The 14,229-nt window shown below is 35.1% G+C and overlaps 2 protein-coding genes and 1 long non-coding RNA gene across 4 annotated transcripts in view; all 3 read left to right on the forward strand.

The window, feature by feature from the left end:
- Positions 1 to 548: 548 nt before the first annotated feature.
- LOC142238021 (uncharacterized) lies at positions 549 to 1,728 on the forward strand. Its single transcript, XR_012722613.1, has 3 exons — positions 549 to 879; positions 945 to 1,307; positions 1,372 to 1,728. It is a non-coding gene; the product is annotated as an uncharacterized LOC142238021 (long non-coding RNA).
- Positions 1,729 to 2,326: 598 nt separating this feature from the next.
- The window catches only part of pug (pug C-1-tetrahydrofolate synthase, cytoplasmic), a 38,419-nt gene continuing 26,516 nt past the window's right edge, over positions 2,327 to 14,229 (forward strand). The window contains exons 1-2 of one of the 2 annotated variants that reach the window (XM_075289684.1): positions 2,327 to 2,536; positions 6,754 to 7,013. In XM_075289684.1, coding sequence (XP_075145799.1) covers positions 2,466 to 2,536; positions 6,754 to 7,000 — 318 coding nt within the window. In that variant the 5' untranslated portion in view covers positions 2,327 to 2,465 and the 3' untranslated portion in view covers positions 7,001 to 7,013. Of the gene's footprint in view, positions 2,537 to 6,753; positions 7,014 to 14,229 lie in introns of those variants that run through there. The other variant, XM_075289681.1, reaches the window with a different exon arrangement.
- Positions 7,043 to 8,220, forward strand: LOC142220504 (putative methyltransferase-like protein 15 homolog). The gene has a single exon (XM_075289686.1). The coding sequence runs from the start codon at positions 7,043 to 7,045 to the stop codon at positions 8,108 to 8,110; it is 1,068 nt and encodes a 355-aa protein (XP_075145801.1). The 3' UTR covers positions 8,111 to 8,220.

A 14,229-nucleotide genomic window follows, 5' to 3' on the forward strand; every position in this document is an offset into this window, starting at 1 on the left:
TCGTCCGGAATAACTGATAGTCTGTAAATCGCATAAGAGGTACATGCATTTTCAATACAACAAAAAATTTGACAAGATTTTCTGCAGAAATAAAATTTTGACAAAATTTTCTATAGAAATAAAATTTTGACAAAATTTTCTACAGAAATAAAATTTTGACAAAATTTTCTACAGAAATAAAATTTGACAAAATTTGTTTAAATTCAATATCTTTAACATTTTTAATTTTCTTGTTAGGTCATACTACCAAAATCCCATAGTAAGTTCTCTTTTTTTCTTCGTATAAGTGCAATTTTTTCGTGTTGGCGCAAGCTTAAATCATTAAAACATTTAAAATTCCACACAATTACAATCCAAAAATTATTTATACAGAGTTTTTTACATTTGGTAGAATTTTCTTCAAATTTTGGTAAATAATATTTGGCGCTAGTGGCAACCGTGTTTAAGGTTGAATTACACACCATGCGTCAATCCGTGCGTTGATGGAAGGGTTCATTTTTTCCTGTTCGCGGCAGACTATTCGAGCTTTTGATTTCAAAGTGAACCCAATAAACACAGGATGAGCGTTTTTCAAATGCAACACCTTTTCAGTTTGAGGGTAAATATCATTTTCAACATAAATCCAACTTGACTTGAAACAGCTCATCTTCAATGCATCTTCAAATTGTTTGCGAATTACAACCAATTTGGCAAAATGTTGACGAAAACTTTGAAAATGTGTTGAAGATAATTGGAGAAAACTTTGACAAAACACTACCCTGTAATGCAACGAAAAAACCACATGGTTTTCAATACTACTTTGGACAACAAAGTTCGTGGAAGAAATAAAAAAATGTGGAAACTTTTTAATAATCAATTGAAATTGCTTATAATAATTTGGTAAGTAAAACTAAAACACGAAATGAAAACTTTAAGGAAGTCACTAAAATCAAATCTCTTTGCAGACAACTAAAATATTTGGATGCTGATTCTTGGACACATTAAGAGGCTGGCCGATGAAAAATGATAGTGGCTTATCGAGAAGAGAAAGTTTCCATAAATCAAAGTGCAACCAAAAAAACTTGGTATTTATGCTTTTCCATATCAACAACTACTGGATGATAATTCGCATCACATCGATAGTTTAATTTACATCGCATCATCGGTTTATTTTGTTATTTTGTGAATTGAAATTGCTGGAAATTTATTCCAATTATCTGGTCATCAAGTTCCTAAGATTGCCAGTATTTTAATAACAACAATTTTGTAACACCAACGTTCTTGAGGAAATCACGAAGTATGTGGTCAGTTGGAAGAAATACAAATTGGTAAGTCAAAATAAAAAGTGAAATGAAAACATAATGGAAATCACAAAACTCGATTGTTTTGCAGAAAACTAAAATCATTGGATGGTATATTCTTGGAAGATGTTGGCCGATGAAAAACCGATGAAGGGAACAACAAATAAAAGTTTTCAGAAAACTTACAAAGTGCAACCAATTAAAACAAAGTGCAACAATTCCTATATCAAGAACTTCTGGATGAAAATGTGCACTACATCAATTTACATCCCGTCATCAGTTTGATATTTTGTGATTTCCTCTTGCTGGAATCTATTCTAACACACAAGCCAGCAAGTTCCTCGATAGTAATTATTTCAAATTGCCAGCATATTAATTAGTAGTTATTTGACACCAACATTATGGAATTATACATGTAAAAATGTTTAAGATATTTAAAGTTGTATTCATAGTTTTATTTATTAATACGTTTAATAAGATAATTACATTTTGATTGGTTTTATATTATTATTTTTATATATTATTAATGTTATTTTTAAGATTATTATATTTGTTAATGAAAAAAATAATAAAATTTACAAAATCTCTAGAATTTAGTATTGACTTTCAGTTAGAACTAGGATTGAATTTCATACAAATTGTGGTTTGAAAGTATTAGCAACAATGCTAATTTTTTATTTTTATCACATTGAAAACGGTTTGAGAAATTATTGAGTAGCGATGCATTTCAATTTGAGGATTACAATTGAGAAATTATTGCTATTGTGTTGAATTTTACTGTTGAGGGTAATGTCTGTTTTTTGTTGAGAACGCGATTTTCTCAACAATTTCTCAACTTGAATATTACCCTAATCCTTTGAAAAAATGTTTGAAAAATTATTGAATTTTAGTATTTTTCAAACGTTTGTGTTTATTGGGAAATTTCATATATTTACCGACATTACCACTCATTTTTCATCAACTTTTATTTCAGTCTGAATCACCCTGTAGTTTGTTGTGAACCATGTTATCGGATAATGACAACGTTGTCAAATGCAATTGCTATCATCTGTTATTGGCATTACTTGCTAGTTATATTACGAAACGCGCTTTTTTAAGAAATTTCTTAAAAATGTTAAATAAGTTTATTTAAAGCAAAAATTGCATAAGCCACTGAAAAGTAATAGCCAAATACGAACGTAAATTATGTCGGCTCAATATCAACGATTTTTGAAAGTACTGGAAAAGTGGCCGGCAGACAAATCTAAAGTCGGCAGGTAAATAATAAACATGGAGAGAAGAGAATACCAGCCCACACGCACTATACACTAATCGTTGCATCCATGAAAACATACTACCACTAACATCATTCAATCGCAACCCATAATCAATTTCTTTAGTAATACTTACACATCTATTGATAGGAAGCAGGTTGGTCAAGATTTGAAGTTGTATCTAAACACAATATTCGTGGGGTATACTAATACTAGGCTTTGCACTAGACTGCCACAATCCTATAAGAATGCAGTGAGTGCGTTTACTCTGTTTAGTTTGCCTTGTGCGTTCATCGCTGTCCGTTTGTATTTTTGAAAGTGCATTTAATTTTCCGTTTTTGGAAACCATGTCTTCGAAATACGCTTATCAATTAATTGAGGAGGAGTACATCCTAGGTACAGAAGAAGTGTAAGTTTTATTCTTACTTCATTTTGCAACGAGAATGCTAAATAAGTTAAAATTAATACTTCGATACAATATTGCTCGAAAGATTTATGACATTTTCTCAACTATGTGCGTGGGTTAGCTTCTTGTGCAGGGTTCAAATTTCAATTGCATTCACGTGGAAGTAAAATGTATAGGATTACCAAAAATCTTATAGAAAACTTCATTGTATTTTTGCCAAATAATTTAAATATTACATTTGGAAAATATTTATAACGAATTTGAACAAGTTTTCGATTTTTTGTCCCATGTGATTTTATTGTTTATCCTTTGTACAGTTATGAAAAAACTATTGCATGCGGCAATATTCGTCTTCTACGGCATTTGGAGAACTAAGTCATCAGGTTTAGCTATAGGTATATTTAGGTTTTTATACCACATACCTGATTCCACATGCGAATTCTCCCTGTTGCAAGTGCTAGAAGCTAAAACGCCAATATTTTCATCATCTATATGAGCCTGAATTTCGGGCCGCCTCTATACATAACCTAACCTATATATAGTCCGTATATGCGTCATCTAAGAACCTTCCCAAATAGACTAATTACTTAGCTTTATATTTCGAGCACTTAAAAGACTCAATAAGCCTATATAACTTAAATACTATCATTTAAATTAGTGCTACCGTCTTAATAAGGGGTCTATTGGGAGCCACCATGGTGAAATTGTTGGTATGTCCGCCTTGTATAGGAAAAGTCTTGGGTTCAGTTTCGATTGAACACCATAAAGTTTTTCAGCGGTGTTTTTACCTTTTCAGGCATTTCTCATTGTGTTATAGCTTCTCAAAGTGGGTTTACCACCATATGAGTCCATCGAGCTCGTCTAAAGATAGGAGATCATTAAGCTAAACATGGATTAGGGAAACATTCAATAATAACAGAGAAGTTCACCCCTGTGGTATCACAATGGATACCTAACCCGACCTAAGGGACCTAGGTATAACCGATTGCTTGAAATCTGTTTTTAATATACACAGAAAAAAATCATGAAAATTTTTCCAATTAAAGTCTTAAAAAATATTCAGTTGAAAATATAATTGATTCAACAAATTTTTTAATTGAAACAAAAAGCAATCACAAAAATCAATAGTATCAATTAATTTTTTAATTGGATCAATTAAATTTTTAATTGACTTTCAATTAATTTTTTAATTGATACTATCATTTCTGTGATTGAAGACATTTCAATTAAAAAATAATTCGATAAATTAATTTCTTGATTGAAGACAAAAAATATTTTTTGCGTGTATGCAAATTTAGACCTCTGAACTTATTAACCAACACACATCCCCATCTCAATTCAAAGTCGTTTTTTTATTTTTCGTTTAAAAGTCGATTAATCGCATTTGGTTCGATGTTGGCCATTGTCAAAAATCAAATTTACTTGATTTTTACAACAAAAAAGTAAATAAAAAACAAATCGTTAAAAAATGGTATGAAAAAGAATTAGAATCTATTTTCTTATATCATATGGTCATGTCCACCCTACTTCAGCAATTTTGCACTTGCTTTAATAGCCTAAAGTCTTAAGGCTATTGTCCTGTTCTTGTATATCGAACGAAATCCCTGTCAAAAGAAAATCAGTCACTCGAATTTGAAACAATTTGGAGTTTTTCTCCGTTTGAAACTTTGTTTGACCTGAGAGTGGTGCAAATTTGGCGAAGGAGCAATGAATTTAACATGGGCTTTTCATAGGACGGATGTCCACCAATGCAACAGCTGTAGCACTGAATTTGCATGACATCTTAAGGTGTGATCCGAATTCAGTGTTTTGGATGTGAATTAAAACAATTGGTGATATTTTGCCAAATAAATAATTTTTATATCTGTTTTTATGATTTTAAAATTATTCCATTTTAATTATTCTCCCTCTGTTTTTAACCTACTTGAAATAAAAGCATTAAAATTACCAGAGAAAAATATGAAAAACTTGAGTTATAAACCAGTATATACGGGCGTAAGTTCGGCCAGGCCGAATCTTATGTACGCTCCACCATGGATTGCGTAGAAACTTCTACGAAAGACTGTCATCCACAATCGAATTATTTGGGTTGTGGTATCTTAAAACTTCTTAACATCGTTTTCTAAATTGTGAGTTAGTCCATAAATGGTATATATTAGACAAAAAAGGTATGTATTGGTAAGTCTACAAATAAAATTCGAATCGATATGGACTTTTGCACGGTACGTAGAGAGCCAGAATTGAAATATGGGGGTCGTTTATATGGGGGTTATATACAATTATGAACTTGATATGGACCAATTTCTGTGCGATTGGGTTATCTTGGGTTTATCTGAGGGCTATATATAACTATAGACCGATATGGACTCAGCTAGGCATGGTTGTTAGCGGCCATATACTAACACAATGTACCAAATTTCAATTGACTCGGATGAAATTTGCTCCTCCAAGAGCAAATCTCGGGATCGGTTCATATGGGGGCTATATATGATTATGGACTGATATGGACCACTTTTGGCATGGTTGTTAAATATCATATACTACCACCACGTACCAAATTTCAACCAGATCGGATGAATTTTGCTTCTCAAAAAGGCACCAGAGTTCAAATCTGGTGATCGGTTTATATGGGAGCTATATATAACTATGGACTGATATAAACCAATTCCGGCATGGTTGTTGGGTACCATATACTAACATCACGTAACAAATTTCTACCGAATCGGATGGATTTTGCTCTTCCAAGGGGCTCCGGAGGTCACATCTGGTGATCGGTTTATATGGGGGCTATATATAATTATGGACCGATGTGGATCAATTTTTGCATGGTCATTAGAGACCATATAATAACACCATGTACCAAATTTCAGCCGGATCGGATGAAATTTGCTTCTCTTAGGGGCTCCGCAAGCCAAATCGGGGGATCGGTTTATATGGGGGCTATATATAATTATTGACCGATGTGGACCAATTGTTGCATAGTTGTTTGAGACCATATACTAACACCATGTACCAAATTTCAGCCGGATCGGATGAAATTTGCTTCTCTTAGAGGATTCGTAAGCCAAATTTGGGGGTCCGTTTATATGGGGGCTATACGTAAAAGTGGACCGATATGACCCATTGGCAATACCATCCGACCTACATCAATAACAACTACTTGTGCCAAATTTCAATAGCTTGTTTCGTTCGGAAGTTAGCGTGATTCCAACAGACGGACGAACGGAATTTCACCACGACCCAGAATATATATATTTCGATGTGTTTGTAATGACAAAGTTAATATACCCCCATCCTATGGTGGAGGGTATAAAAATTGAATTAAAAAGTTTTTCTGTGTAGTTCAAAAAAGAACATCTTTGGGAGTACATTTTTGCAATCGCTTTTAAAGTTTTGCCTTTACTTACTATTTTTTTGCTGAGTACTTAACCTAGGAAAACTGACATTTCTGAAAGAGATCAATAGACGGACACTTCCAAAAAAATGTAGCTATAGATTATTAGCCATATTAAATTGCCCATTGAGGAAGACCACCTATCTTCGTCTCATAATTTATTCTTGAACAATGAAACTTGTGTTAGTGTTAAATCTAGAAAATATTCTCTATTAATACAAAGGATTTCAATTTCATTCTCCCAATCTGCTTTCGATTAAAACTTAAAAGCTAACATCCTGTCACATTAATTCAAATAACCAAATCACCCTTTATCCACACGATCCACCCTATCAACCTTTAACAAAGTGCTTGTGCATCTCCATAAAGTGAAGTTTTCTATATGCAAAAACCAAAAATTATTTATTTTATTTTCGCCAGGGATCTTGGTGAACAGATACGTAAACATATTGCTAATAGTCTAGCGAATCCAGCAGCTTTAACTACAGAGACAACCGCTAAAATCACAAAACAAATCGATTCTATTGAACGTTTGGCCAATAATACATACGGTCGAAAATACCAAAGAATCTACGATTCCACTGCAACGGGTCTATCAGCACAGCAGTGCAATCAAGTATTATCATCTGAATTTTTGCAATACTTGAACGAAGGTAGAGGAAAGTAAGAAGAGAAGTAAAGTAGAAAAATAAAAATAAAGCTAGCGAAAATGTGGAGAAGACAACAACAATGGATGAGAAACTTTTGTACGGTGACATCAGGAAGATCAATGAAACCAGCTCATATACCTGTACTATGCCAAGAAGCCATAAAATTCTTAAAACCTATGAAACAAGAAACCTTCATCGATATGACATTTGGAGCTGGAGGCCACACAAAAGAAATATTGGATTGCCATGAAGATATTAAAGTGTATGCTTTAGATCGTGATCCTGAAGCTCATGAACTTGCCAAAACTATGAGTTCTCAATATGGAGAACGTTTAGTGCCTTTGTTGGGAAAATTCTCTGATTTGCCTCGTCTACTTGCTGAGCATAATGTACAACAAAACTCTGTAGATGGTATTCTATTCGATTTTGGTTGTTCTTCGATGCAATTTGATGAAGCCGAAAGAGGTTTTTCCATATCCAAAAATGGTCCACTCGATATGCGTATGGATCGTGGAATGCAAAATTCGGAACAGATTACAGCAGCAGATGTCTTGCAGAGAGCAGAAGAAGCAGATTTGGTGAAAATTTTACGTGTATATGGTGAAGAGAAATCTGCCAAGAAAATTGCTCGAGCCATTGTTGAAGCCAGATCGGCATTGTATAAAATCGAAACAACCAAACAATTGGCAGATTTAGTAGCTTCTTGCCTAAGTGATACACCCCACCGTTTGGATAAAATGCAACGTCCTTCCCATGTCGCCACAAAAACATTTCAAGCTCTACGAATTTTTGTTAATAATGAATTAAATGAAATCAATTATGGTATGATTTTAGCTAATGCTTATTTAAAGCCAGAAGGGCGTTTAGTGGCCATTACTTTTCATTCACTCGAAGACACCATAGTAAAACGTCATTTAAATGGCAACGTTATAGAAGGTTTGGCAAATCCTGTTCCTCTTAAGTATTGTGGTTATGATGTTACTCATGACAAGGAGTTGGTTGAATCATTTGTATCATCCAATTGGAAGCAATTACATAAACATGTACTTGTACCAAGCGAACAAGAGGTGGCCCGTAACAGTCGTAGTCGATCGGCTAAATTAAGAGCTGCCATAAAATTGAAGTAGTTTATATGCTAGTTTTATTGAGATCCAACATCTGGATATGTTGTAATTTTACTAAGTGCGAAAAGCAAATTGTGTTAATAAACTATAAATGAAATTTAAAAAGAAAGAAATTTTGAGTTTTTATGTGTTTTCATTTTAGAAATAATTTTATATCCCACTAGCGTAACCCGGCCCGCTTCGCTGCGCCTTCCGAAGCATATTTGTAGGGGCATATCCTTCGAAAAAGCTGAAAACAAATTCGAAAAGATTTGAATTCTTTCATACAAATCGGAAAACTTGCCTTTTCGTTTATACATCGAAATACGGCGAATATGCAGATGTACGGTCCGTCTCAAAAAACGTCGTGGAGAGGGTTAGAGAGGGGAAAAGATGACACCCTTTTCACCATTTTTTTTAATTATGTTCTGTAATCAAGTAGTTGGACAATCTTCTACATTTCCTGTGAATATTAAGGGTGATTTGTCAAGGAAAGGTATCCTTCCCCTCAACATATAGGAAAATTAGGCATTATATTTCAACAACATACAAAGAATGACTGTTTTTCGTTCCTATAAATCGGAAAAAGCAAAAGTATTTAAAAAATTTACCACATTTGTTAAAATGTTTGACACGGAGAACATGCCTTTCCCGAACATATACCGCAAAATGATGCACCATCTACGTTACTTAACTTAAAAAAGTCTGGCAGAAACATGAGCAAAAATCATAAAATTATGTACCGAGTTCCCATTTACGGACAACCCTCTACTTTCATTTTTCAAAAAATCGGACAAAAAAATCTCCGCACCTTCGCTTCACCCGACCAGATCTCGGAAAATCACGTACCCTATATTAATTTCACAAATTACCCAACGGTCCCTATAAATTCGAAGTAAATTGACGAAATTTATTTCACTATTCCCCTTCCAAAAGCACATATCGAAAAATCATGTACCCTGTATTAACCCTCTAATGCCCAATCCCTCCTTTAGGCGGGCTTCGTAAAATCAGTAAGATTTTAGTAAAACCCACCTTAAGACAACAAAAATGGGTAAAATAAAAAGAAAACTTAGTAAAATCTGTTCAAGAGGCTTTGCAGCATATACTGAATTTTACCGCATAAATTTTTCTTCTTTCGTTTTCTTGCTTTTGTGTCGTTAACATTGAATATTTTATAAGCTGGCAAAAAATTGGGACATTAGAGGGTTAATTTAATCACCTCCTCCCTCGTTCCCTGTAAATTTGAAGTAGGATAGGTTATGTGGCAGCCCGATGTATCAGGCTCACTTAGACTATTCAGTCCATTGTGATACCACAGTGGTGAACTTCTCTCTTATCGCTGAGTGCTGCCCGATTCCATGTTAAGCTCAATGACAAGGAACCTCCTTTTTATAGCCGAGTCCGAACGGCGTTCCACATTCCAGTGAAACCACTTAGAGAAGCTTTGAAACAAATGTCACCAGCATTACTGAGGTGGGATAATCCACCGCTGAAAATTTTTTTTGGTGTTCGGCCGTAGCAGGAATCGAACCCACGACCTTGTGTATGCAAAGCGGGCATGCTAACCATTGCACCACGGTGGCTCCCAAAAAATTTCAAGTAGATCGGAGGTTTGCTCTACTTTTTATATAAACGTCACTTTCTCCGATAAAATATCGACAAACGCAGAAGTGGATAGTACCCTTAATATTCCCTGAAAATGCAAAACAAAAAAAAATCTAGAAACTTTCCTTCAAGTGTGGGGCAGTTTATAGATTCGTAAATTTCAAGAAAATTTGAGAATTTTAGTTTTTCTCAGTTTTAAAGGAGGTTCCCACTCCCCGACCCAATGTCGAAAAGTGATGTAGTGTATCTTGTGTAGACGTCCCAGAAAATGTAAAGCAAATTATAAGCAAAATTTTCAAAGAGTAGGACAAGGGGAGTCCTCCCTTCTCGTCCAAATATCACAAAATCAGGTATCCAATATTAATTTCATAGCCTCTACCCACGTCCTCTGTAAATTTCAAGTACAGTAATCCCTCGATTTACGTCGTCTCGGTTTACGTTGTTTCGATTTACGTCGTCAAATTTTTTGTTCCATCAAACTACGATTTACGCCGTCGATTTTTTTGCCCACTTTATCAGAAACGCCTTCCATACGTAAAATAAGTACCAAAGATGATGACATCAAAACATATTTTTTTCTGAAATTCTTACCGAAATTGCTGAATTACCTTTATTTTTAAGTTTTTTTTATTATGTACACGCACATACATACATAAATGGACTTACACTGAAAAAAAAGCATACTCGGTTCCAAAGATTTTGTCTTTACTTTAAAAAATTTGGTATTGATTCCGAGCCAAAGAAGCGAAGCATACAAGTAAGGACACTTTTAAGACGCAATTCTCTTTTAAATTTAGGTTTTGTGTACTTGCTTCTAGGAAGCAAATTTTAATTTTTCGCTTTCTCAGCTTTTTTTCTTCATATGCTATCAATGTCCTTTAAAAACGAGTTAACGGCAAATTAGGACTCGACTTCCAGTAGAAATTATGCTATGTTTGAAGTAAAAAACTTCTTTAAAATACAGTTTTGAAAAACATGTCCTGTATTTGAACGATTTTTTGCTTTGTAGTCAAGATGCAAAAAGACAACAAATTTAAAGACAATTTCAATAAATTTAAAGAATTTTTCTGAATTATTAAAGTCAAGTTGACCTTAGCCTATAAATTTTATCTTTCATGTTAAGATAACCATTTTTAAGTCAAATCACTTAATTATAAGGACAATACGACTTCATTGAAAAGTTTATCGACTTTTGGACAAGGAAAATAACTTTATTTTAGAGAAATGCGTCTTCTATGCTAAGCAAAATTTGTATTCGTATTTTAAAGACATGAAATCTTTGACCTCACGACAATATTTTTTTCAGTGTAGGAGTAAGTAAGCAGTTGTTAATTCGGTTTACGTCGTTTCAACTAACATAACGTCGTCAAATTCCGGAACCAATCATGACGTAAATCGAGGGATTACTGTAAATCGGAAAAGTGTAATTGTTTCTCTGTATGTACATAAGAAGAAACGGATGTCTCCCTACGACCTTTTATTTTTCCCCGACCAAATATTGAAAAATCAGGAACCTAAAGGGTGATACGGTCAAAATTTGGTCAATATAAACGTATAAACGTATTTCTTTCAATTTTGCATTTAAAAACCTGAACACTCCTCATTTTGAAGGTGTGTGTGTGTAGAATGTCGCTCCTATTTTGATTTTGGAATTCACACTTCAGTTGTCAAAATGCAAGCAAGAAGAGCAGCGTATCAAAATTTTGCTCGCGCATCGGGAAAATCCGAGCTAATCGCACGCAAAGCTGGCAAAATCGCTAAAAGTTGTCAAATCAACCGTTACAAATGTAATTAAAGTGTTTGGGGAGCGTTTGCCGACAGCCAGGAAGTCTGGATCGGGGGGACATCGAAAACCGGAAGCCGCTGAGACGACAAAGAGAGTTGCCGGTAGTTTCAAGCGAAACCCTAACCTCTCTCTCTGAGATGCCGCAAATAAGCTTGGCGTATCGTCTACAACCGTGCATCGAGCCAAAAAACGAGCCGGACTATCGACTTACAAGAAGGTAGTGACTCCAAATCGCGATGATAAACAAAATACGACGGCCAAAGCGTGATCACGGAGGCTGTACACGACGATGCTGACGAAGTTTGACTGCGTGGTAATGGACGACGAAACCTACGTCAAAGCCGACTACAAGCAGCTTCCGGGACAGGAATTTTATACGGCAAAAGGAAGGGGAAAGGTAGCAGATATTTTCAAGCACATAAAACTGCCAAAGTTCGCAAAGAAATATCTGGTTTGGCAAGCCATCTGTACCTGTGGCTTGAAAAGCAGCATTTTCATAGCTTCCGGGACTGTCAACCAAGAAATTTACGTGAAAGAGTGTTTGAATAAACGTCTGCTGCCTTTCCTGAAGAAACACGGTTGTTCCGTACTGTTTTGGCCGGATTTCGCATCTTGCCATTACGGTCAAAAGGCCATGGAGTGGTACGCCGCCAACAACGTGCAGGTGGTTCCCAAGGACAAGAACCCTCCCAACACGCCAGAGCTCCGCCCAATTGAGAAATACTGGGCTATTGTCAAGCGGAACCTAAAGAAGACCAAAAAAACTGCTAAGGACGAGCAGCAGTTCAAGGCAAACTGGCTTTCTGCGGCGAAGAAGGTGGCCAAGGTGGCTGTACAAAATCTGATGGCAGGTGTCAAGCGTGAGGCCCGGCAAATCGGATTTGGAAAAGCGAAAGCCTAACTGAATATTTTTCCTGAATTTTATACTAATTGAACTTGAAAAATAAATTTAATTTGATTTTTTAAATAAACGATTTCACCGATTTACACGCGTTTTCCCTTGACCAAATTTTGACCGTATCACCCTTTAATATAATTTTCATAACATCACCCAGTTTTTCCGTAAAATGTCAGTCGGAGAATTTTAGTTTTGTTTTCACTGTACTTTAAAAAAAAGTCGGGCAAAGGGGAGGTCCCCCTCCCCGACCAAATATCGAAGAATAAAGTAGCCGTTCTTTGTCTAGACCCCCTCTTCAATCTTCCCTGAAAATTTCAAGCAAATCGGATATCTGTTCCAATTTTCGAAAATTCTGAAAAAGGGGGGGGGGGTCCCCCTCCTAGGCAAAAATACGAACACATCAGTTAACCCATATTAATTTCATAACCTCACCGCATGTTCTCTGTAAATCTCAATCTTAGTTTATTCACTGTACTTAAAAAAAAAAGTCGGGCAAAGGGGAGGTCCCCGTCCCCGACCAAATATCGAAAAATAAAGTAGCCGTTCTTTGTCTAGACCCCCTCTTCAATCTTCCCTGAAAATTTCAAGCAAATCGGATATCTGTTCCAATCTTCAAAAATTCAGGCAAGGAGGGGGTTCCCCTCCCCTTCCAAATATGAACACATCAGTTAACCCATATTTTCATAAACTCACCGCATGTTCTCTGTAAATCTCAATCTTAGTTTATTCACTGTACTTAAAAAAAAGTCGGGCAAAGGGGAGGTCCCCCTCCCCGACCAAATATCGAAAAATAAAGTAGCCGTTCTTTGTCTAGACCCCCTCTTCAATCTTCCCTGAAAATTTCAAGTAAATCGGTCAACTTTAATCCTATTTTCAAAAAGTCGGACAAAGAGGAGGTGCTCCTTCCCCAATCAGATTTCAAAATATGAAATGTCGAAGCAGTTTTACAACAACCGTTTCTTCAGGTGTCGAAAAACGTTGACCACTCATCGAGAGCTTTATCTAACATCTTAACATCCCAGGTGTTACTAAAATTGTAAATGAATTCAACTCGTAAGCGTTTTATGTCCGTGGGCGGGAATTTTTTCGTGAGTGTATGTCTGCTGTAGTGTGTGGTATTTCAGCAAACAGTGACTGCTTTCCCTTTTTCAGCTGTTTTAGCAGACTTTTCGGCTGTCCCTACTAACAAATTTCTTTGGGTGTAGTTGTCGCCTATTCAGACAGTTTGCTTTTTATTTTACTATTCCAACTGATTTCTTTTAGTGTATTAGAAAAAAAGGAAATAACTACGGAATTTTGTAAAGTTTACTACCAAGTGAAAGAATGAAATGGTTAAGCTGACACAGTTTGTTATAATGAAGCTTTTGGTCGCTATTTCCTTAATAATTAAACAAACATTTTTGTATCGTATCAAATTTCTACAAAAAGCCAACGAAAACAAACAACTCCAGTATTTGATGATATACACTGTTAGAAAAGTTATATTTTCCAATTTTATACCAATACCGAAAAATATATATTCATCAAAAAAAAAGTGCTATAATCTTATTTAGGCACTCTGGAAGGGTTTATTGTCGGAAAAATTAAATTTGGAGAACATAAAGATCAAGAATTTATGATTTATTTATTAATATAACCACCAAGACTTCAAACATTATTTCATCTCTGGATTTTTGTTTTCCATAATCAGCAAACAAAATTGTATTGAAATATATGGTGTTAATGAAAGCATTTCTACACGCAAAAAAATAATTCTTTCCTCCCAAACGAAATTTTAGACAAACAAAGTTCGTTTCTCATTTGCTTTTCGCTGTAAGGAAGTGTATTTGGAAGAAAAGTATATACTTTTTG

Source organism: Haematobia irritans, chromosome 1, assembly GCF_050003625.1.
Source record: "Haematobia irritans isolate KBUSLIRL chromosome 1, ASM5000362v1, whole genome shotgun sequence".
In the NCBI taxonomy this organism is placed as follows: Eukaryota; Metazoa; Arthropoda; class Insecta; order Diptera; family Muscidae; genus Haematobia; species Haematobia irritans.